At 33.4% G+C, this 26289-nt stretch overlaps 1 protein-coding gene and 1 long non-coding RNA gene across 7 annotated transcripts in view; one reads left to right on the forward strand and one right to left on the reverse strand.

Annotated features, from left to right (window-relative positions):
• The window catches only part of LOC141447018 (metabotropic glutamate receptor 2-like), a 531413-nt gene that overhangs the window by 350375 nt on the left and 154749 nt on the right, over positions 1-26289 (reverse strand). Inside the window, exon 3 of the mRNA XM_074114157.1 lies at positions 26125-26267. Coding sequence (XP_073970258.1) covers positions 26125-26267 — 143 coding nt within the window. The remainder of the gene's footprint in view (positions 1-26124; positions 26268-26289) is intronic.
• The window catches only part of LOC141447020 (uncharacterized), a 109602-nt gene that overhangs the window by 77691 nt on the left and 5622 nt on the right, over positions 1-26289 (forward strand). For 4 of the 6 annotated variants that reach the window (XR_012454074.1, XR_012454073.1, XR_012454075.1 and 1 more), the window contains 3 exons: positions 6971-7126; positions 21534-21875; positions 26016-26275. This is a non-coding gene — a long non-coding RNA (uncharacterized lncRNA). Of the gene's footprint in view, positions 1-2245; positions 2370-6925; positions 7127-21533; positions 21876-26015; positions 26276-26289 lie in introns of those variants that run through there. The other 2 variants (XR_012454076.1, XR_012454078.1) reach the window with 2 other exon arrangements.

Raw genomic sequence — 26289 nt, forward strand, 5'->3', positions numbered from 1 at the left:
TTCGACCTAGGGACTAGTTCATCTTCAGGGATAGTTTACAAAGTAATATTTTTTACATTACAGGGTTGGTGTGTCTTCTGTCTTGTCTGTTCATGGACTGAAGATGGCCTAGTCCCTAGGTCGAAAGCTCGGTAGAATAAATTTATCACGACTGAAATGTCAATTATTTTTCCATCCTATTGAAACTATGAATCAGTCACCAAAAAGAACGAACAACAATACTACAAGAGTTTATAAATGGGAAAATCGAATTACCAAGTCGAATAGCCTAAATAACTAGTTTAAAAAAAAGAAAATTATTCTTACTATTGGTAATGGATTATGAGAGCATCAATTCCTGACTACCGGATTCGTTCTCTTCTCTATTCCTGTAAAGAGCCAAGCTGGGAGTTGAGAAAGAGAAATTTAAAAAAAAATCAGGAAGTAATTACACCCTAACTGCCGGGGGCTACTCGCTATGCCTAGGATTTTTGTTAAGAGGCTCTGGATGATAAACAAGTAAAGAAGGATATACCTCTCTGGAGATTTTTTTTTGGGGGGGAGCATCCATCCCTAGAGCTGGTTACCAGTAGAAGCATGGGGTTTCCTGGACACCAGAGTTGGGTTTGGCCCTCTTTTAGAACTGGGTAGAGGAAGGATTTTCGTTGTCTTCAAGGTGTTGTTTATGTTGACAAAAAAAAATGTGTGAATTTTTTCAAGATCGGAGCTACATTTAATGAGTTATCTTGAGTTATGCATTGAAAGAATTATATCTAACTACTCAGATGTAGGTTTAGAATTTAGGTTTACCGTGTTTAGTAGCGGTAGCATTTCTCTACAATGTTTTGATTGATCTTTTAAAATATGTGTACATAAAATAGTGTTGTATATTTTATATTATGAATTCAATTATTAAAGTAAGTAAAGTAATCGCCTATTTTTTTCAGGCGGGGCTTAACGTCCAACTACCATTTACTAGGTGTCGTGGACAGAGGCGTATAGCAAACGTACTTTTACTATTTCTCATTTAACCATTAAATAAAATCCAAGGCCAAGACCGGGAATCGAACCCAGTACCACAATGCATATTAGTTTTGCAGGTCTCGCCTCTTAACCCACTCGGCTACCGTGGCGCCTTATTATGAATACAATTATCATTGTGGGTATTAAAACAATTTTCGAGGCATTCTGAGAAAAACATGTCTCAAAATGTGATATATACCTACAGGTTGCAAACAAATGAAAAATAATTTACTTTCTTTTTACGCTTCACCTTTATAAGACTATAAATTGCTGGAAATAATAAAAGTTTCAAAGTTTATAAAGGAGGATGAAATAAAATTGTAATAAAACAAAGTAATAACTTTAGAAAAAAAGAAGGAAAAACAAAATTCTACGTTAGTGGATTAAAATTTATAGCGTTATAACCATTAAAAGGTTTCCTCTTTTGGCTGATAGTTCTCGAGTTTTATGTTTCTATGGAAACAACAAGGATGTTGGAGCCTTTTTTAATAAAGTCAGAAGTGAAACTCTTGTTTTAAAGAAAAACCTGTGGTTTTATTTTCCTTACAAAAAAGAAAAAATCATATAACGTGAGTAAAATGCTCAAAAAGAAATCTGAATAACTCAGGAGGGTTATTTTAGTTTATTTCAAGCAAAATCATGGCAGCCATTCACTGAAAGACTGAAAACTTCTGAAAATGACGTTAAATTGTTTTTATTTTTAAACTGGTTTAGCTAAAAGCATTTTACATACAGTTTTTATTAGAAAAATTTTCTTGTAGAATTCGATTAGGTATACTTCTGTGAAAAAATAGTGAGTAGATTCTCTCTAAAGTGCCACTTTTTCCAGTGTAATGTACGATTCAATGTATACTGGAATAGATTCTTCTCTTTCTCACAAAAAAATAAATTTATAAAAATAAAATGGCTCCGAGCTTTTCCTGTAATCTTCGGATATACATTACATGCACATAGATTTACAATACGAGTTTTATCTATTATCATCAAAAAATTCTATTTTGGGCTACGATAGGTTATCTAGAAATGTTATAAATACAAAGTGTATAGTGTTTCTTAATAGTTAATTGTAACCCAAATTTTAGGGTTTGAAGAAAAATTTTGGGTACTAGAACCTTAAGAATAGTAATAAGTGAACAACATTAAGAGATAGTTTGTGTTCTTACATATTTTTTCCCTTACTTAATAAAAATGTTCATGCTAACTCTATAGGCATTTTTTTATACTTTTTTTTTTTGTAATACAGTAGACTCTCAGAAATCCGGACTTTTGTGGCGGGCGGCCTGTCCGGATTTCGAAAAATCCGGATTTCCCGGAGTTTGGCATGACTGATGATTTTCATCTTTATGGCGAACAATTATGACAATACTGTATGTATTAACGTTTATTAACAGTAATATGTTTGTATTAATAGCTGCTGTTCTGTATTATATTGTAGAGTAGTACTGTAATTAATAAAACTCTGGAATAATACATAATACACAGTAAAACACTGGAGAGAAAATAATTATTATTTACAAGTTATCTTTTGAAGAAGTCCTTAATGCTCTGGTCTGCTTCACAGTTATAGCTCTTGCCTGGCTGCAATTTCCCTCAACTTCCTCAAACACATAATGTCGGCTGCGGATATTCCTTCTTGTTGAGTAACGTACTCTAGCGCTCCGTCTAGCATTTTAAACCCTTCTGAATGTGGGATAAGATTTGCCTGGTTCTCGGTTAGTTCTTCTTCTTTTAAGGTTTCTTCATTTGCCATGCACATTTTATATCAAATCAACGTTTTGTCGTTTTTATTTGCAAGAAAGTTTATTTTTTTAAATTCAAGTTTATCGATCCGGACTAGGCCGATTCAGATTTCCAAGAGTCTACTGTATATTTATTAAAGTCACATGTTTATTAAATAGACTAAATTATTTTCTATTTCTTTTTTTTTTTTTTTTTTTTTTTTTTTTTTTTTTTTTTTTTTTTTTTTTTTTTTTTTTTTTTGGCGCATCAACAGCTGAGGTCATTAGCGCCCGGAGCTTTTTCCAGTGCACTGCCGGCCTCCGGGCAGTGTTCTCTCGTTACAGACAACACTGTCCATCACCGGACAGTGAGCTGTAAGAAGCTCCTAGGAAGAGAAAATCTAAGGGTCAGCTGCTGGATTCGAACCCGGGACCTCCGCGTGGGAGTCCAGTATGCTAACCTCATTGCTAATCCCTTCCCTTTTCTATTTCTAATTTTTCATTTGGATTATATCTCGTGGAATTGTAAAAATTCCATTTTGGAAACATTGAGCAGAACTGTCGTAATATTTGCTCTAAATCAAATTTAGCTTACTTCAATACCTTTGGTTGAATTACCAATACATGAATATTGTACGTTTAAAGATTATTAGTGCTTATTGTGTTAGTGTTATTTGCGTTGAGAGCTAGGGCTATTGCGTTAAAAGGTGGCTAGTTTGAGGTAGATTTTTTGTAAATACAAGTATTAATTTTATTTACATCGAAGAATGTTATTTATTTTGGATTTTTTTTTTTTCAAATTGTAAATATGAATATGTGTAAAGGTTAAGTGTATAAAACTAACCTCAAAGTATCCTCTTGGAAATCTTTTTATATCTCTTTTCATGCTTCAGTTGCAGCGCTTTCTCCCAAGCCGTAATCTATTTTATATAAGTACTAGCATGATGTAGCGACCTTGGAGATAAGAGAGCGTAGGTTGTTATACGGGATAGTTCATCGTGTGGGCTGGTATTTCGGAGGGCAAGATGCTGGTATATGGGGATAGTAGCATTATGAAAAACTTGGAAGACCAGTTTCTTGAAAGACTCTCCCTCTTTATGGATAACATCATCATAACTGATGATTGTAAATGTTTAGATGGTTGTAAATAATGATAGCGCAAAAAGTTCTTTTCAATAACATCTTGAGAACGAACTTGAATTTAGGATTAAGGATTACTTTACTAGAATATAAAGATACTCTTGAAACATGACGTTTCAGCTCCTCCGAAGCCTCATTAATATCAATACGCCCAGTATTGTGGGTACAGTATATGGAAGTGCGCCATTTAATAAGCAACTATTTTGGTACTTCAGTACTTAAATGTTTTAATTTCCAAAAATCCTATTTGTTAAGCAGTAAACTTAGATTATTTTAGTGGATTAGATTAAATAAGTGGTGTATTTTTGGAATTGGTTCAAATAAGTGACAAAAAATGGTCGTGGTAATTTTTTTCTTTTAAGGTTATGTCCCAGATGGGGAAAAATGTTGCAGTTGATCTATTTTGTTTAGGCACTGCTTTTAAAGAATATGTTCCTGGTTCATATTAAGTTAATTCAAGATGAGACTTAATTTTTAATTTTTTTTTTCACTTTATTAGTACATTTACAACTGCAACAAATGTTGCATCAAGTAAATTTGATGAAACTGGTTAAGTTCTCATGAATGTCATGTAAGAGCAACCACCCATTGATGGAACTCTTTCTCAGTGGATATTACACTCACATCCAGTAGGTCCCTAGGCCACTTCCGCTTCAAGCGACGAGTAGGATTGTCTGGAAGGTGAGGAGAGGAGAGTTGTTGTACAAGAGGATTAGGATGGAGAGAGCTATGAGGCTGTGAAAGTTGCGGTAGCGAGACTTTATTAGATCGGTGACAAAAGGGATGTGAAGGTCAGCGTGAATGGTAAGGTTAGAAATGTAGTATGGAGCATTCAGGATTTTTCTTCAAGATTTTAGACTGTAGTGTCTGCAGGCGTTTGGAGTTTGCAGGGTTTGGTTGAGCCCCACACTACTGCTCCGTATGTCTGCATATGGGTCTTAACAGTGTCTTGTAAATAGTCAGTTTGTGATTCAAGTTTAGTTTGGATTTGCGGTCAAGTAGTCTAGTAAGTGGCTTGTAGCGTCTATTCACGTCTTGTCGTTTTAGTCGAGTATGTGGGTTCCACGTGAGTCACTTGTCCAATGTACAGTCCTAAGTATCGTACTATGTCAGCTGGAGGAATCGTTACACCGTTCAGTCGAACAGGTAGACTTGCAGATTTTCGTAAAGTAAAAGTAATGTGCACTGATTTTTGTTCATTAACTTTTATTTTCCATTTTCGGAACCAGGTTTCGAGAAGCTTTAAGTGATTTCTAAAAATTAAATTAAAGATTTGTAAATTTGGTACATGATAACACAATATCTGGATTATTTGAGTGGAAATGGCACCCACTGGTATCATTCAGTTGATAGTGAACGCATATGATTTACTGCTGTCAAGATAATGTTAGACCATCTTCTTTTCAAGCTCCTTGGAGGATTAGGTAAACAGGAAGAATTTAGATGTCCGATTAAAGCAGTGGTTTCAAACCTTTTTATGACCAGAGACCATTTTAATATTTTTATTGTTAGCAGGAACCACAAGGTTCAATATCACAGTAAACTACTTTTAGATTTTAAAAATAAACTTCAATTAACATTGTGATTATGTTTTCAGTTATATATTAATGTGTTTTTTGAAGCTTGCATTTTCTTAACTAGATGGGTAATCCTGGGATTGATGAGATTGCTCAAAGCTATACACATACCATCATTTGCTTTTAGTCGACTCCTGTACTTGTTTTTAGGCGCTTCAAGCTCCGCTCGACGTCCCATTCACCGTGCCGTCGCCGCACACGCGGCCGCATGTCAAATAATTTTTTTTTTTTAAATGATTTAAGGCGCGTCAACATCTAAGGTTATTGGCGCCCGGAGCTTTTTTCAGTGCACTGCCGGCCTCCGAACAGTGTTCTCTCGTTACAGACAACACTGTCCATCACCGGACAGTGAGCTGTAAGAAGCTCCTAGGAAGAAAAAATCTAAGGGTCAGCAGCTGGATTCGAACCCGGGACTTCCGCGTGGGAGTCCAGTATGCTAACCTCATAGCTATTCCGTTCCCTGAAAATAAATAGATTATTATTTTAAAAATGTTAAGTGTTTCGCGGACCATAGGTTGGGAACCACTGGATTAAACGATAAGGTATGAGCTGATGTAGAGGATGAAATTTGAGAAAACGAATTCTTTGACGAATTCGATCTATTTGTTTTATAAAATAAATTGTTCTCATTTATTGTTATAAATACAAATTAATTAAATATTATTTAAAGTATTAGTGAAAATGATTAGGATGAACTATTGACGACTGAAACGTCACTGTTAAAAAAAAAATTGTGATAAAAGGAGAGATTTTTAGAAATTGAGAAGAAATTTCATCTTAAAAATACCTCTCTTCCAAAATAAATAATTAAAATTCCAAATTTGTTTATTAAAAAAAAAAAAAAAAAAAAATGAAATATCAATTATTTCATAACTATTTTTAAGCACACACAATTATCACCATTCTGATATTGGTTCAATCATTCCAGGTACACCCAATTTTGTCCAAAATGAATCTCCACCATAAATTAATGACGCAACTAATATAGCGTACGTCATAGTTAATGATATAATTTCGCAAGTATCAATTAGTTTGATACCAATCATTATGTAGTCTGAGGTGTCTTTAAGCATGCCCTTTTTTCTATTATGTTTACATTCAGTCGTTTCTGCACGATATGTGCATCTGGCATTTTTTCCCAAGTAATTAATTAGTCTGCAATATTAAGATTAATATTATTAGTAATGATTAAAAATAAAATATATGAATTTTGGTGAGACTAGATGCTTCTATTTTTTTTAAATATACATATATATTTAATGTCAATAAAAAATAAAATTAACTTACATATTTTTTGCTAAGTAAATGACGGTAGTTAGTGTTTTTTAATATCTTTTTAATTCTAATTATATTATATAGGTGAACGAAAAATATAATAAATTAATATTTGAAAAACAAATTAAAAATAATATTAATGTTACCAATAATAATTACAGCTGTAGTAATCATATGTTTAATTTTTCTGTACTTTTAAATTTTCTGTCTACTGTATTCATTTGAAAAAGTGAATAAGTTTTTGTTTTATTTTTTTAGGTCATCGGTGATTTATTCAGACTAAATTTGGTACAGAAAAAATAGTTTGAAATGGATGTAGACTACCAAATGTGCTAAAAGGCTACCAACGAAGTAGGATTTTAATTCCAATATCTACTACTTAGTGCGCTAGATACTTCATGTTTGTTTTTAATGGTAAGTAAAATGAACATACCTATTGCAGCAACGGTCTTGCTGTTTAGATTTATCCATGGTCTCTTGAGTTACAATTAACTGCTTCTAGCTGAGTTAATTGATTACAATCACGTGTTTTTCTTTAAATATTATCTTGAAATAATAATATATAAATTTACATATGGATTTTTAGAAAATTTAAAAATTTGAGAAAAGAAATTTATGACATTTTAAGAGCTTATTTAAATAATTATTTAATTCAAGTCCGGCTAGGTTTCAAGTCATATTACTTAAGTTAATTTATTTATTCAAGCGTTTTTAATACAACTGTTTTTAAAAAAAAGATGAATATAAACAAATCACACACGCCTTTGTCGAAACCCTTTGGGCGAACTACAAAAACTAAATTGAATAAAAATAATATATAAACATGCACAAAACTACTTCATCATAACAAAACAGTAAACTTCAGCAGTGAACAAACTTAACTTAATTTTAAAGAAGTATTTCTAAGTAATACAAACAAACTAGATAATATTGTAAGGAGATTATTGATTATTGTTTCAGTTATTAGTTTTTATTTGCTTGTTTATCTTAATTTTTAGTTTAAATCTATTTTCTAAATTAGCTTAAAATCAACATTTTGTACGAGTAATTTTAAGTGTGATGTTGAAACTTTATTAGATCGGAACAGTTATGTTAAAAGTATTTAGCAGATCCAAAGCATTGTACAGAGAACTGCTTAAGTTTAGAATTATTCTAGTTAAAACTCGTGTCTTCTTTATTTGTCCCAAACTTGTTATCTATAAACCTGAAATTGACATTTTCTTTACGGATGAACTCGCTGAGCCAATTTGGACGCAATAAGTCTGAAGTCCAAGTCAACGTGCGTTAAAGTCAATTAATTTAATTCGCTTATCTTCTCCTCGATATTGATTTTGGAATGGTCCAGGAGTCTGTAAAAAGTTTCTTCTATCAAGGATATGAAATGTATTAAATTATTTGGGTATTTCGGAAAATCATTTGGTAATGGTTGTCCACCGACAATCTCTTCACTTGGGTAAAACATTTTTTAAGCAATATGAATGTCGCAAAGGCATTACTTCCGTTGTTTAGACCTACAGTTAGAGTTGGACAGTTGGTGGAGAGGGGGCACATTTGAACAGAATTTACATTTTCTGTTGCAGAGTGCACAGAATCGTATTATTGAACCTTTTTATTTTGTCTTCTACAACTTTCAAGTCTTCTGAACAGATCTATATCAATAAACAGTTGGTACTTTACATACATATCTATATTTTTTTAATTTAAAAACTTTGTGCCAAATGTTAATATCTGCCCCACTGGTGGGGGTAGCTTTGAACACAATATAAAATAGAAAGAAATGATATTACTTTACTCTGAATCTACCTTCTATCAGTTATTTCTCTCACTACTACATTACTTTCTCTTTTAAACCACTGAAATCTAGTTCAAAAATCAAGAATGACTCAGTTCGGGATGTTTGTACCCGAAGTGATGATGGGTTTAGGAAGTTTGAACAAAATATTCGGTTTGTTGCGCTTCTTAATGTAGCTTCGGACCACTTTCCCCTTCTCTGCGATTAAACAAAGTCACAAACTTGCAGGTCGGTAGGGCACATTTTAACTGGTGATGTTGAAATATGCTCCCTCTCCTTCCATAAAAGAGACTTTTTGTAAGCAAATAGACTTTTGTAAATACTAAGTTTAAAAATACGAATTCCAAATGGTAATATGGACCAATAATACTTACACCTTGTCCTCTACAGTCTTCACAATACACTTCTAAAGCTGCAACATGAAATTTTACTTCCACCTTATAAAATTTCCTTAACAAAAACTTACAGTTTAAAATGTTAAGTATAAGGGTTGATTAAACGCCAAAAAGGTACACAAATCAGCGAGTACCCAACATTTCATTAATACTTCATTAATAGTTAAGTAATTCTACTGCATTAATTTTCATTAATAAGTTATTTTTTAGAATTTATTAGATGTCACAGACCCTTATGCTGGCCACTTCATTCATAATATTTTTTTGTTATAATTATGATAAATCACATATACGTACATGCATGTTAAAGTAGAAAAAGACAAAGTTAGAGTAGGCTACTGTCTTGAATTCGTCTTACCGAAATATTCGTGAGCACAAATAACACACAGTTATAACAAGTAGATTATTCAACAACAATTATTGATTTCTCAATTGTAATTTAATTTAGTCCCCCTAATTTTACTTATAGTAAAATACTGGAATAATTAGCTGTCCTAAAAATATGCATATCTTATTTACTTTATATTACATATATACAACATTGTGGGATGAATACCTAGATTGAGAATGTAATTGAAGAAAACTATATTATTTGCGATAAAGCCAGATAATTATAAACGTTTGACTACTTCATAAAATAACAATTACTTTAATCGAAGAATGAACTTAAACCAACGATTTTTGAAAATCATTGATGTATGTTGGTGAAGTTTCTTTTAAAAAAAAGTTTTGAATTTTTTAGCCTCATAATTTTTTTTTATTTTTTGTAACGTTTTTCTTTTTAACCTGTAATTAATAGTTTCATTATTATAGATAACTAGATATTGCAGTCAATCTACAGTGCTACTTGAACATATATTTTGTAGACGAAAATGGCCAGCATAAGGGTCTGTGACATCTAATAAATTCTAAAAAATAACTTATTAATGAAAATTAATGCAGTAGAATTACTTATATATTAATGAAGAATTAATGAAATGTTGGGTGCTTGCTGATTTGTGTACCTTTTGGCGTTTAATCAACCCTTATACTTAACATTTTAAACTGTAAGTTTTTGTTAAGGAGATTTTTGTACCTTTTGGATAGATTTTCCTTTTTATCTATTTCGCAATCTTTACAGACTTTTTTAAAATTTGGAATAAGCAATTCTATCATTATAATCTGATAAGTGTTAAGTCGGAACCGTAACTACCACTGGAGGGATCTTTTTAAAGAATGAATAACTATAAAGTTGCGTTCCCATCCATCCTCAATAACAATTTTTTTGAAAAAGCGTTTTGAATAACATAGGAAGGTATTTGTACGTAAATAGCAAAATTAAACTGCGATTTCAGTACTTCCTTTTAAGAGGAGTAAGAAAAATAAACTAGGATTGCAGTACTTCTCCCTAAAAGGCAAAGAGGCAAAGATTTTTTAATCGAACGTCAATTCATTGATTTAAATCGGTTCACTCATTGATAATTTAAACGATTGCAGTACTTCATCTTAGTAGGTGCAAGAGCATCAGCAACGTAGAGGAGCTTTAACCACTTATTCGAGCTGAATTTTATCAAAATCGGACTAAGCGTTATAGAAATATTGGTAATAATAGTTTTAGAAAGGGCCTTATTTGGGTGGGGCAAACTCCCCTCCTTATGAGGCACGGCATCGAGACTTTTAAAGTGCAAATCTGTACAAAATTTCGATTCGAATGACACTTCATTCATGAAAATCGGTTCACGTGTCGATAATTTGCAACGATCGCTATACTTCCCCTTAACAAGTGTAAGAGCTGATCGCCGCTTTAATGTTACGTAGGGGAGCCCTAATCCTATCATCCTACCAAATTTTATCAAAATCGGGCCAAGATTTACAGAGTAATTAGTAATAATAATTTTGGAGGGGGCCTTACATAAAGGGGGCTATCTCCTCTCCCATTCGATGTACAGGGTCGAGACCCCAAAAAGGCTCATCTACATAAAATTCCGAATGGAACGATACCTCATTCATGAAAATCGGTTCGCGCGTTTAGGCGCTACGTTGTTTACAAAAAAGGTAACAAGAAGAAGAAGAAGAAGAAGAAGAACAAGAACAAGAACAAGAACATTTTTTGAAAAAGTCGTTTTTGCTCATTTTTAGCAACTTTTTTCTCGAAATCTATTAGATCTGGGTGGTTGCAAAAAAATTACAGTTATAAAGGAGGTTTTCCCCTCTATTTTAAAGAAAATTTGGGAATTTTATCTTTTATAGAAAAAGAGAAAAAAATTGTCAAAGTTGGGTGTTTTTCAACGTTACGCTTTTTCGTGCAGTTTTTGACGATCAACCCTTATACAACTGTCCTACCGGACAGTTTTAATATAACATTCGTCAATTCTAGACTTTACAAAACAATGAAAACGAAGTGAAACTCTGTCAATTATCCAACAGGTCTACCACAACATATGGAGAAAATAACCAATCATAAATGTTTTAAATATTTGGCGAGAAATTAAAACTGTTCAAATGTGCCCCCATCTCCCCTAATTGTCTGCTGCTGCATTTCAGGAAGTCGTGTTAGACGGGTTCATTATTGCCTGCAAAGAGAAGTTACCTGTATTCAGATGGTAATCACAGAAACGAAATGAATTTTAGATAAAAAAGAAAAGACGATTGAAGAGGTTATAGTATACAGATATAACAAAGGGAAATCCCATACACAATCGATAAGTATTCCTGAATATATAATACCAGATATTCTCTTCAAGAAAAACTGTGACCAACAAAGTGAAAATATGGGACGAGATGTTTGTCAAAAAATATACTGAAAAAGAGAATAAATTCAAAGAAAGAGGAGATGGTGCGAGAGGATTCAGTTTTGCTTTTGTGGTAAAAGAAATATTTCTTAGAGAATACTAAAAAAAACCACAAGCGTAACCTACAGCATAGACGTTTTCGCCAACATAAATAAACGCAGCTATTGAATTATGTAGGTGGTCGGTAGAGATAAGATGCGTAGGTTTTACTCCCTCACATGTGTGCGTTGTTCTCTCTTTCTGTTCCAAGTATGCCAAACTAGGTCTTGTTCTTCTTCCTCACAACTTTTCTCCTCTAAATTAAACCAAAACATTAACATTTTCTTTTTTGGCTTCCATGTTAAATTTAGTGTATATAAAGTGAAGACAGTGTATAAAATATGACACCATCTAACCAGCATCAACATAATAGAATAACTACCTCAAAGAAAACTTCTTATAAAATACTTTCGTCACAATACGCCAGGCGATAGACCTAAAAACAAGTAAATTAGACACTCTTAAGTATTACAATATTCTGGACACAAAACCTCTTTTCATACCTAATTTTTCTCACTTATTTTATTTTAAGCTTAAAAAAAGGTTGAATATGGTAAAAGTGCGAGTGACATTAGCTATAATTTAAATGAAATTTTTTTTGCAATTTCAATTACTTCAGAGACTAACTTTTATTAATTGTTCCGCCTGCTGATGTGAACTACGAGGGTCGTTTGAAAAGTCCGTGCAAAGTCAGAGAGATAGCACCACTGGCGCGTATCGAGGTTATGTTTAGTTAGTAGCATCTCTTGGAAGAACGCACACCAAGTTTCAGCCAGATCGGTCTATTTCTTTGTGTTTGGCATTCGTTTGAATCGAGCTAGTCGAGTGATTTTCAAAAAATGGACGAAAAAGAATTTCGTGTGTTGATTAAACACTACTTTATGAAAGGCAAAACGCCTCAGGAGACTAAAGAGAAGCTTGATAAACATTATGGTGACTCTGCACCTTCGATTAGAACAGTTTATAAGTGGTTTCCAAATTTTCGGAGTGGCCATATGGGCACAAGTGACGCTGAACGTTCTGGACGCCCTGTTGAGGTTACTACTCCAGAAATCATTGATAAAATCCATGACATGGTGATGGATAACAGAAGAGTGAAGGTGCGTGAGATTGCTAGTGCTGTGGGCATCTCGAATGAACGGGTACTTAATATTTTGCATCAACATTTGGACATGACAAAGCTATCCGCAAGATGGGTGCCGCGATTGCTCACGCTTGACCAAAAACGAAATCGTGTGAAGTGTTGCAAGGACGGTTTGCAGCTGTTCCAGAAGAATCCGCAGGACTTTGGCGACTATCTTTTGGGATTCGCAAGGAATAATCCTCATCGACTATCTGGAAAAGGGTAAAACTATTACAGGTGCATATTATTCATCGTTATTGGACCGTTTGAAAACCGAGCTGCAAGAAAAACGCCCACGATTGGCCCACAAAAAAGTCCTTTTCCATCACGACAACGCACCAGCTCACACCTCAGCAGTTGTGGTCGCAAAATTAATGGAAATAGGGTTCCAACTCGTTTCACATCCTACCTGTTCTCCAGACTTGGCTCCCTCGGACTACTATTTCTTCCCCAATATGAAGAAATGGCTGGCGGGAAAAAGATTTTATTCAAACGAGGAGGTGATTGCAGAAACGAATGGCTATTTTTCAGACTTGGACAAATCCTATTATTCGGAAGGGATCAACAAACTAGAGCAGCGTTGGACGAAGTGTATAAGCCTAAAAGGAGACTATGTTGAAAAATAAAAAATGTTTACCCCAAAAAATTAAGTAGTTTTTATTTTTGCACGGACTTTTCAAACGACCCTTGTATATTGCAAAGCTCAGTTAAAAATATGCAGTTTACAGTTCTTGTCCTTGGGTAATCATTTTGCCAAATTAATCTTATATTGTATTTATTTTTTTAAACCTGAACGTTATTGCTTTTGAAGAGACAATATTTTTCTTTGTTTAGTACAAAAAGTATTTAATTTTATTATTTTATTTTATTTTATTTTTTTTGTGATTTAAGGCGCGTCAACATCTAAGGTTATTGGCGCCCGGAGCTTTTTTCAGTGCACTGCCGGCCTCCGGACAGTGTTCTCTCGTTACAAACAATGCCCATCACCGGACAGTGAGCTGTAAGAAGCTCCTAGGAAGAAAAAAATCTAAGGGGTCAGCAGCTGGATTCGAACCCGGGACCTCCGTGTGGGAGTCCAGTATGCTAACCTCATAGCTAATCCCTTCCCTTTTTATTATTTTATTATTATTTTTCTTGGCTTTATGGTGATCACAAGTTAGCCATTATTATTATTATCATTTTTTTTTAATGATTTAAGGCGCATAAACATCTGAGGTTATTGACGCCCGGAACTTTTTCTAGAAAAAACTAGATTCGAACCCCCTGGTCCCCATTGTGGACAATCCAATACGCTTAGTTAATCCATTCCCTTATTACTATTATTATTAAGGCGCCACGATAGCCGAACGAGTTAGAGGCGAGACCTGCGAAGCTAATATGTATTGTGGTACTGGGTTCGATTCCCAGGTCTTTAGGCCTTGGATTTTATTTAATGGTTAATAAAAGGAATTTACAGTAAAGTATGTTTGCTAGTCGCCTCCGTCCACGACACCTAGTTTGGTAGTTGGACGTAAGACCCGTCTGAAAAAATAGGCGATTACTTTACTTACTTTTATTTACTTACTATTATTATTATTATTATTATTAATAATAATAATAATATTTATTATGCGGTTAGCGTACTGGACTCCCACGCGGAGGTCCCGGGTTCGAATCCAGCTGCTTCCTAGGAGCTTCTTACAGCTCACTGTCCGGTGATGGACAGTGTTGTCTGTAACGAGAGAACACTGTCCGGAGGCCGGCAGTGCACTGAAAAAAGCTCCGGGCGCCAACACCTTAGATGTTGTCGCGCCTTAAATCATTTAAAAAAATAAAATAAAATTAAATAATATTTATTCTTCATAGGAAATATAAATTACAAATTACAAAATGAAAATATTGTACGGCTTGGAAAATCCGTCAGCCGGAGTCGATGTTACTATAATACATAGAGAAAAGAAGAACAAATAAACCAGAAAAAATAATAATAGCAATAATAAACAAAAAATATAACCGACCTAGAAATAAAAATAAAACGATATAACCAATATATAACAGAATTATAAATTAATAATTAAACTCCTGAACCAGCTGATAACGATAAGACCAGGCATGGCGAGCATATTTAATAAGAGGTTGACAATTTCGTGTTCCATTTAGGAAAGAAATCAGTTGTTCTCTCGTAAGTACTGAACGTCCGAAATTTATTATTATTATTATTTCATTCTCAAGTTTAGGAATTGGTTATCTAGGATTATGGATCCATATTAATATAAACAACAATATTCTTTTACTTTTTAAATACTCATTTCATTCTAAAGAGAAATTATTTTCCTTCATTCAAAATCAATGACTTCCTGTACTAAATTTGAGTCACCAAAATTATCAATATACCTAAAGATTGATTTCTCTCAGCTGTTATCATATAAACAAGAACAAGAACAACAATAAGTTGTTGAAAATACCGTTTTTGCTCATTTTCGGCAATTTTTTCTCGAAATCTATTAGAACTGGGTTGTTACCAAAAGAAAATGATACTTATAAAAGATAATTTTCCCTTTATTTTAAAGAAAATTTGTGTGTGTTTTTTTCATCGTTACGCTTTTTCGTGCAATTTTTTGTCGATCCACCTACTCATACTACTATCCTACTGGAAAGTTTTAATACTATTGGTGGATTCCATACTTCGATTTTACTAAAACAGAAAACCATTAAAGCAGCAAGAGTTATTTTTTTTTTTGGTAACCGTACTGGAAAATATAAGCTAAATTAGTAAGCATCCTAAATCGAACTACTTATCCCAATTTTGCCTCTCAACAAAGTCTGAACTCCAGATATTCTTTTTAATATAGGTAAAGTACCACTCCAGTGATACTTTGGTTATTTTTCCAGACTTAATTAAAAAATACAAATTGCAATGGTTGGGCTATTAGGTAAAAAATATATCACGATTGAATTACTTCCCCCTTACATTGGTAAGAGAAAATAAATATCCATGAAAATATAGAGCACAATATTAATTTGCTCAATATTTCAATAAATTTTTAACATTGAAATGATCAAACAAAATGATCGCGATACAAATAATTGTATAAATTATATTTTAAAAATATTTTTAATTAAAAAAGTGTCAAGTAAGCTTGTTTGCAACACTGAAGGAAAAAACTGTAGCTATTTATTCTATTCATTCAGCCATATTTGAACAAACTATCAATTACAATAAATTGAACAAAAATAAATAATGTAAATAAATAACTGAATAAACAAATATGACGGGAGCAAAAATAAATAAATATAAATGAAAATACCATTTATGAAAGAAAACTTTTATTTTGTCCAACATGAGTTTATTGAAAATAAAATGTATACAGATTTCTTATCTTACCCCAACAGTTAAATTGGCCACGCCCACTATTTTGTACTAGACATTCCTGATTTTCTAATGTCCTATGAAGCAGGCACACTTCTATTGACATAAACACAAAGGCAGCACAAATAATCTGCTTATTACACAAAACACCATTTCAATTTAAATACTGTATCGTCTCCTTCCTAGAAATATTAATCCTCTCGTAACCCAATACATTTAGAGGTTCGGCTAGTTTAAATTCCCGAAATATTTTGCCTTCTTTTCTTCTAGAAACAGGGATTAGTTTCCAGTCATCTTATTCTAAAATCTTAATTAAAAAAAAATATTTTAATTGTAAATGAAAATTTAATAGATTAGTTGACATAGTTTTAAAAAGTCGTTGTGTCTACACTACTTTTTCTTTTAGCCTAGATAAAATTTCCACAATAAGCGTATTATTATTACTATTTCTAGCAGCAGTAAAGATAAAATTACAATTTTTTCTGTGAAAAAAAACTGAGAGTTTCATCTGTGAGTGTTGGAACCCCAACTTCACTTTGCTGCATAATTGAACAGCTACATAATTTTTGTAAATAGAAAAAAAATAATTTTTATATGTACATATGATTGCTTATCAAAGAAAAATAAAAAAGGAAAAGAGGCAAATAGCCCATTTTAAAAAGTCTTTCTCAAGACTCTGGAATGGCAGTGTGGTTCTTTGGACGGTACAGAGATAGCGACGCAGTCGCGACGCCAGGGCGCAGCACGGTCGACTTCGCTATAAAAAGGGCAGAATCGGCCGTGTCTGCATCAGTCCAAGATAATTTTTCAACGGGAAAACATCCACAATAGCTACCTTAGCTGGAAGATTGCTGACTGGGCCTTACTCTCAACCTGGATCTCTGTACCGGCCAAAGGACCTCCCTGTCCGGACCAGAACAAAAAATCGATCACTTAACCCCTGTATTGTGAAGAAAGAAGAAAGAAGGAAGTGCAGCACACGAGACGCCTTGGTTTACCAGCTACGAAGGCGAGCCGAACGCCAGCGCTGCCGCAGTGCGAGACAAGAGCGAGGACCAAGCCCAGCACACGAGCCGCTGCAGTTCGCCAGCTACGGAGGCAAGCCAAATCACCAGCGCTGCCACAGTGTGAGATACGAGCGAGGACCAGGCCAATTGGTACCGGGGTTTATCGGGGTGCTGGCCACACTGCCGGGGCTCCCAAAGCCGGTTGACTGGTATTAGCGAACGGCCCTTTTCAGGGCCTCTCACATCACTTTTGCTGTGGCCTCGCGCTGGGAGCAAGCCATTCTCGGAGCGGCGCAGTCACTTCAACCAACAGTGTGAACGGCCCTTTTCAGGGCCACCCAACTGTACGGCTACCCCGCTGGGGAGCGCCATAGGCGAGTCAAGCGCCGACACATTTTTTTGTGAACGGTCCTTTTCAGGGCCATCCAGTCACTTGTACCTGCGAGCGGTGAGAAGAAGAGCTTGTATACTGGACTTCATCCCTCGGCCGCATTAGTATACAACAGTGAGAAAATAAAATATTTAAATTTATGCGTGTTTACGTTAGTAATAAATTCTATTTTGCCGAGTAGAATTCGAGTGTTTGAGATACAGACCCTTACTTTAATATATAATTCAAATAGTGTCGCTCTACTACGTCATTCTTTATTCGCTTTCACGTGACCATATTACGTCACCCACACGTCTTTACTACTACCAAGGGAACTTATGTAAACATTAAACCACCCTTTTAAAGTCTTGTAAAATACTTAGCGTTCTCTAGATTTTGTTTTGTTTATAAGATCTTTTTGCGTGTAATTTTAATCATAAAGTGATTTATTTTGCTAAATGTATTCAGCTAACTCCCTTTTTTTTTTTTTATATAAAACACTTATAATAAGAGAAGTTAATGTTTCAACAGACATAATAACTCGTATTATTATTTCATTTAATAAAAAAATATGATTTTTTTCCCTTGTTTTGTTAATCAAGGGTTTCTGAAGAAATCAGATTTAAAGTGAGCGGTTAACTGTCTTTAGATTTGTCCTTATAAGAATAATGTCAGTCGTTTTGGGTAGGATGCCCACGAAAATGGCAATAGAAGTAAGAACTATGTCCCTTTACATACTGATTTCCGAGTCAGTAGGTATCTCTGGGTGTTGGTCTAGTGGTCAAGAGCTTGGCTTAGTGTGTAAGAGATCGCCAGTTCGAATCCCGCACAATGCTACTTTTTATTTGTTAATAAAAATTATTTATAGTAAAGTATGAGTTTCCGCCCCCGTTCTAGACACCTAATTGGTAGTTGGACGCTAAGACTCGCCTGAAAAAAATAAAGATGTACCCAATTTTAAATAGAGCGATTTTAAGTAGTCGAAACTGTTACAAATCTAATGCTATATAGGGGCCTTCGATTTCCCTGAATTCTATAGATTTTAAGTGAAAAGTAACTTCCGATTAAAAAAGTGGATAGTAATTACAGCAATTCCAATTGTAACAGATATTATTACAACTGCTCACTTTGATGTCTGTATTCAATCTATTTGATGTCCAAAACAGTAAAACATCATCCATTTAAAAACATAAAATTAGTAATAAATTATAAAGTTTGTTTACAAAGTCCAGTTTACAACAGAGTCCTTGGGATAACGTTAAAGGTATAAAATGTGACATACAGACTGTTATTTTGTACTGTTTACTGTCTCTAACAGTACTACCTAGAACTGTCGACTGTAACCAACGCCATCTTTCTTTTCTTCCTACACAACTCACAACTGTTCTATCTTGTGTTTTCTGTGCTCTCTTGTTTTCTCTAAATATATATATATATATATAAAGTTTACCTTAGTATGTTTACATTTTAGAAACGGGCTGGCTGTTCCTTGTTCAGACATTTCATCTCCGTTTTAATTAAAATTGTAATCAAATTGTATTTGTGTGGAGAACCTCTTTTTATACCTATTTTATTCATTTAACCTTTTTCACTTACTCTATAGAAAATTTAATATTAATTCTCTTACACAAAAGTAAAGTATGAAATTATATGATATAGTATAGTATTGTAACAAAGAATATAATTACACTTTAAACTGCTTTAAGTAATGTGCATATAGTTTTCTGTATTAAAATAAATGATAAATAGTGTCAATTCCAAGATTCTGTTTATCTATAATATGAATTAACTTTGCTTGTAAAGTGTATAACTTTACGCCGATTTAAACTGATTGTGTTCTTGCTTAAAGATAAAATTCTTGGTAAGAGACTTCTTATTATTATTTTGACTGTTTAGGTTAAAATAAATCCTTCGTTGTCTCAACTTGAATGTCATAGAATCTCTGAGAATTTTCTCAAACGTACCAGTCGTAACACAGAGCTTATAGTTTTATATCTCTTTCTGTTCACTGTTTATGTATACTATAAACATTCCATACTTATTGTCGCATGGTTTGTGCCGTAGTAGATTACCCACAATCGTATTAGTGTAAATGAGTGAGGTCTGCGAATGAACCACCGTCAGTCCTGAATGGAATCTCAATCAACATCTTAAATTGCCAACCATCCACCGAGCTCATCCTTTAGAAAGGATATTGTGAGGATGCCCTTGCTTGGAAGGTTGTAATACAAGTAAAGATGTACCCAAACTTGACGCTTCTTTTTGTCGAGTCTATGTGCCGGGTCATGTAGGGATTTCGAGTAATGAGGCAGCCAAATCCCTCCCTTTACGGTCTTAAATCAATGCTAGTCATTTGTGATGCTTACAGTTGGGTTTTCAGACGTTGACAGTCCAAAATTTTGATTCGTTACATGGCGTTGTTTTTTGTAGATTGTGTTGGACATTTTGGTTTATGATCGATCCATTTTTATAGAGTTTCTAAGACGAAGGAGACAAACGTACGTCCATCTTATGGTGAATTTTTAGGTTAGTTTTAAAAGCGTAAATTCCGTTAGGGTTGTTTCTTGATTTTCTTCGGACAACTGCAAATCTTGGATGATTCGGGACTGGATTGCCATCCTAGACTCGGTTTGAAGGTGGGGGCATCTAAATGGGTCAGGAATTTCGCAAAATTTCTCTACCCACAGACAAATAGTAATAAATTGTTGAACTAAAAATATTTTAACTGAAAATTTCCCATTAATTCAAATTTAATTACTCATCAAAATTCAGTTAGTATTTAGTAAAAGCTTATTTGCATGAAACTTTATCGTAGCGGTTTAAATTAAAGGAAACATTCTACTAACCTCCAGGCAAAGTTTATTATTGCTATGGTTAGTTTTGCTCAAATATATATGCGTATATGCAATTAATGTTTTCTTCCTAGGTTGAAATAAAATTAGAAATGACATGTTTTTATTAATTTGCAAACCTAAGTATTATTTAAAAGTATTTAAACGAGACAGAACTTAAAAGTTTAAATGTTTGCCACGGTTGCCAAGCTTTCAAGTTTTCTCCTGAAATTGAAATAGCACTTATCAATTCAAAATTTTTTAGAAAGTCTTTGGTGGAAGTCCAATAATTTTCGAGGTAATGATAAGTACTCAAAATTCAATTCTGTAAAATTTCTGTTTTAAATTTGTTCAACAAATTTGGAATTTCTATATTTTATTAATATATTATCCATTATGGTTATTTTACGGTTTAGATCAGCGAGGAAAGCGACCAAATCGTGTGCATTCCCTAATCGATTCTTAACCAGCTGTTGGGGTGTATAACCTTCTTGTTTGACTCATGTTATGTCAGGTTCCAAGGCATGAAGGATTGTTTAAGTTGTTAGGGAGGATCTTTGGTCCAGTATAGGTTGACAGTGTACGAGCTTTGGCAGTTTCACCTTAGAGTTGTTGTCACAATCATTTTCGTCATCTGTGAATGTAGGTCAATACCGATAGTATTCTCTGTCTGATGTTGTTTTAGTTTTCTCAAAAAACAATATGGGCCTAAAATGTTGCTTTGGGTAGCCTAGAGCTTTCCTTCGCATTCACTAATAATAATAATAATGGTTCTAACAATTTAAGAGGAGATGAAAGACATCTAAATTCAAATTCCAAATAATAATAGTCTTAAATTGGTACTCAGTAACTGAAGAAGCTACAAATGCCAAACAACAATAGTTTAGTTACTGTCTAGTTTGTGTTTCCTGTTTTTGAGTTGTTTCTGTTCTACGCACAACTCAATTTAGAAATTTTACGCTGTTAATATTAAAATGTTCATAAAATTGTGTAAGAAGAAAATTCAAAACAGTTTCGACAAGAATTATAAAAAACAATTGCTCTAAGCAATCAAGTTAAAGCTAAAAGCTATATTATAAAAAAAGAGGTTAAAAATTAATTAATCTTTCACCACTTATTTAAATTAGACATCTGCTTTGTACAGAGCCCAACGGCGATGAAGTGGAAATCTCTCTCTCTACATAGAAGAAGAACCCTACCTCAGTGTCGCTATAATCAGAGACAATCTAAATAAAAGGCTACCAGATGAGATGTACGAAGACCCCTTCCCGCTGAAAAGTCAAGATAAACGTGAGAAGAGGGTTTTAAAGACGCTACGTGATAAAGCTTATAAGTTGGAAAACGAGACAAAAGCTAATTTGTGGAAAAAAAACAAAAAAAAATACAAGATCAATGAATACTGACTGTACTAAAGGATCTCACGTTGCTAAGCAACGTGTAAGGTTCGCAGAAGAAATGAAATACTGTTCATAAACGGCAGGGAAAGGTATAAAAACTTTAATTTGCTTTGAATTCTATTTTTAACGTTCCAAGGTCATGCAATTTAAAAATATGGTCTTAGATTTTGGACTTACTAGATACTTGATTACAATGTTAGTTCCTTTCAATGGAACCAATTTTCAAAATAATCACCAAAAAATTAAAACATCTGTTCCGTAAAATCGCAAGTTCCGTCAAAACCGTGGGGCTATAAGGATGACTGTAGGCCTATTAACTGGCCACAGCAGGCTCACATGAAACACATGCATCGCATGGGGCTGGCAGATGATAGCCTCTGTAGGTTCTGTCAGGAAGAGGAGGAAACAGCACTGCAAGTGAGGGGCTTGTCTGGCTAAGGATGTTACCAAGGCCTGTGAGCTTTACCCAAGAGCCGCTCTCCAGCATTAAGAGTCTGATTAAAAGGACGGGACGGGAGGGTGAGCTTTAGAGTGAGGGGAGCCCCAATAAATCCAAAGGGGTCGCATTGGCGTAGGCCTTGAGGCCGCCCTAATTTAATCTGTCTAAAATCGCACGTTCGGGGGACAGCTAATTTTATTCTAATTTAGGAAATTTGGTTGCATATTTAATCCTTATTTATTTGTAGGCGATACAAATGAGTTCAGTTCAAAACAAACCAAAAAACATCATCATCTGTAAAGATAATATAAACTAAAAATAAGAATTTTGTTTCAAATAGTAGGAGGACAATTTTAAAATAAACATTTCGAAATTTAATTTAAATTAGATTTTTTTAGTTTTAAAATTCCTTTAAATTTAATTAAAAATTTATTCTTCCAACAATTAATAAGCTCCTACAATATGCATACTTTTAGTATTATTCATTTTCATTAATGATAAATGGTCTAAGCTTAAAACATATAAACTACATACAAAAACAAATCATTCATTACTTGTAAACATAGTCCAGACTACAAGATTTGTGCCATGTTTTCTTAAATCAACAATGCGCAAATGTTTGTAAACAGTACAAACTAGTAATAAATGTTCAAATGCTTCAATTCCTTGAAATATCATACAGTTACATTAACGAATATACAGTTTTCGTGACCGCAAATTGTTAAACTTAGGATGGAAGATTTGCGAGGAATCGGTCAAATAAAACAACTCGTCTTTTTGCCAACGTTTCGACAAATATACCAGTTTCTGTAACTCAACCAACCCGCATAGCCACGCCCTGAAGAGGACAATATGTTTGTCGAAAAGTTGGCAAAAAGACGAGTTGTTTTATTTGACCGATTCCTCGCAAATCTTCCATCATAAGTTACATTAACTCTATTACATTAATGGTAATGAAAGTTTCATCTTAGTCACTGGTTTTAATAAATTTCTAATTTTGTTCGGTGATGTTAACTCAGTATTTTATATAAGTATATTACGATATTTGCAGTTCTTTGACCAGGCCTTTAAGAGATATTATTTTTTTTGGAGGAATTTTTGTTTTGTTTAGTTATAAATAAAAAAATCTTAACACCAACGTGGCGAATTATATTTAGTTCATCTTCTGGGCTTAGATTTTTTTTTTATTAATATCTATATGTCCATATTTTGATAGAATTATTGCGCATAATATGAATTATAATTGTACTATAAACAAAGATTTTAATAACATGTGAAGTAAACAATACAATTCCACTTAATCCATTGCTTGATAATACAGAACTATCGTTTTTTAATTTTTATAGAATTATTGCGCATAATATTAATTATTATTGTACTATAAACAAAGATTTTAATGTGAAGTAAACAATACAATTCCACTTAATCCATTGCTTGATAATACAGAACTAGGTACTTCCATTTATTTAATTTAAATTAAATAGCCTTGATGGTTTACAAAAGGTTTGTGTTTTTTAACTGATAGAGTGGTGTTTTTACGTTTTTTGGGGGGTTTCCTTTATACAACTGCATCTTAAGTTTTATTATTATTTTTTATTTATCCTCATCTCATTCAATTTACATATTTATAATACTTTTGCACGCGTCACTTTGAACTTTTATATTAACGCATTTCTTATCTAACTTTTTTTGACCTTTTTTTTTTACTTTTGTTCACTTTTCAACTTATGTTTTACCTTAGAAGTTTATCCAGCCCTAATATATAAACTCCGAGGTAAATCTTGTTTACGGTATTTAAACTTTAAAGTTGTAGTGAAGGTAAATGATATGGTAATGTACAAACTAAGAACAGATAATGGAAGTACATTATGTTCTCCTGATGTGTCTTTATAAGAGGAGTATAATGTGACAAATAAGCGTATACCTTGTGACTTCATTAAGAAGCTAAGTAACACTCTGAATCTTATCTCTCTAATCTTCTTTTACATATACAACGCGAAGCCTCCCATTTTGTCTTACCTTATTCATTTAAATAGCATTAATTTACAAAGTAAATTTACTTTTTCTCTTTTACTAATTAAGAGAAAATACAGCATTTTTATTTTCTCTTAGCATTGTAAGATAAATTATTATTACTTCAGATTTTTTTTTTTTTTTATTTGCGTTTTTATTGACGATAACTGTGTCCTTGCCTTCGTACAAAAACAAAGAAGGTTCAAGTTTTGGTTAAGGCTTTAATGAGCGGTGCTCCCAACTGCTGTGGCTCAGCTTTCTTTCCAGAGGTATCCCAGAGATCCTGGGTGTATACTGCCAGAGTTGGAGGATTTTATACCGCACTATCTTTCTTGGGATTTCTTTAAAGATAGGTTGTTTTTCCCCCCTATCTGGGTGAGCCAACCTTAGAACATCTGGGGAAGAAGCTCTTCACTCACGTTTAGGGCGTGGCGTAATCTTGATTTTTTTAAAGAGAAATAGTTCGTTTCATTTCTGGGGTACTTGACAGTAAATTGGTAACGTTCAAAGTATTACAGTTTATAATGGTCAGAGCAATGCAAATTAGAAGTCAAAAGAAATACTATAAAAACAAAATTGTTTGTAAACTCAATTTTTTTTTTTCTTTTTCAGCAATATTGTTTTATTACTGTTACCTGTAGTAACCTGATTGTCCCTAAATTAAGTAGACATTTAATTAAGATAACCTCAGTTTAATTAAATTTCAGTCTAGTTTGGCATCGTATGAAATTCTAAACTTTATTGAACATTTTGCTAACTGAAATGTTAACTGTAATATATAAAACATTGAACCCTTATATTCGATTTACGGACGATTTACTACAATTCTCGTGGTTTTTAACTTGTAAATATTTTCACCCTCGGAAATTCAAAAAAGTTATCCAGTTTACAACAGGATATTACATAGAAATGTTTTTATCCTTTTTTCACAATTCTCGTAACAGAATTTGCGTAGAAACATTTAATAAAATTATTTATTTACATCCTGTGAAAAAAAAAAAAATGTTTTTAATAAAACTTCCAAAGATCAAAGATACATGTGTACAATTTAGAAGTTTAGAAATACTGTGAGTAGGCATTTGATCCTGACTTAATTAAAATCAGAATGGAAGAGATCTTTGAAATGAAGTAGGAATCAGATTAATCGAGGAAATAGCGCCTCCTTACAGAGCACCACAGTTTCAGGGTGAACATCTCCACAGGGTTGGGTTATTAAACGTAGAACCAACCTGTCTGTGTAGACTTCGCGAGTTCTAGGAGGTAGTCAAATATCCTATATCAGGTTAGGGATCAGTGATTATTTGTTATAAAAGACGAGTGAGGAAGACGACTCTTAATCTTATAAATAGGGGTGGAAGGTTACCTGCTAGACGATCTAGGGGGATGCTGCAATAAGACTCATTGGCTATAATGCTGTAAGGAACAGTACCCGCCCTGTGATTCAAAAATGTGAAGGAAACTTTATAAGTGGAAGTCAAATTTCCTTATAAAAGTCTAATATCCAATCTCTGAAGATGATTGAAAATACGTTATTGCTGATAATGTCAGAAAACGAGCACACTATGGCGGATAAAATCCAGACAGTATCAATATTTTGTCAAGCATTCGGAATCCAGCTATGTGCTCAATAATGGTTTGGTACTCAGTACATTCTGACTGTTTATCAAAATTTTGTTAGCTTCTTATTTATTTGCATCAACTAACTCTCTTATTTTAACTAAAATTATAAATAAGTTAATTATAAAACGATAACTAATTAATGTGGATTCTGTTTTAGGTTGAAATCAGAAAAAAAGAGAGGACTGGGAAATATTCAATGATAACAATTTTACAGTTTTGTTTGATAACATTGATAAATTTCTCGATAATATATGATAATATCTTACCTGAGGAATCTTGAACAGTCTGAGCAAGTTAGCCACCTGTATAGAGGTGACACTGGAGGCAGCTCCAACCACTCCCGAGATCACCTTTCTAACTTGGGTCTTGTTGCAATGATATTCACCGTCATCGATGTTACTAATCGAACCTGCAAAGGTAATAAATAAATT

Source organism: Rhodnius prolixus, unplaced genomic scaffold, assembly GCF_049639745.1.
Source record: "Rhodnius prolixus isolate KJV_2025 unplaced genomic scaffold, Rpr scaffold_7, whole genome shotgun sequence".
Classification (NCBI taxonomy): domain Eukaryota; kingdom Metazoa; phylum Arthropoda; class Insecta; order Hemiptera; family Reduviidae; genus Rhodnius; species Rhodnius prolixus.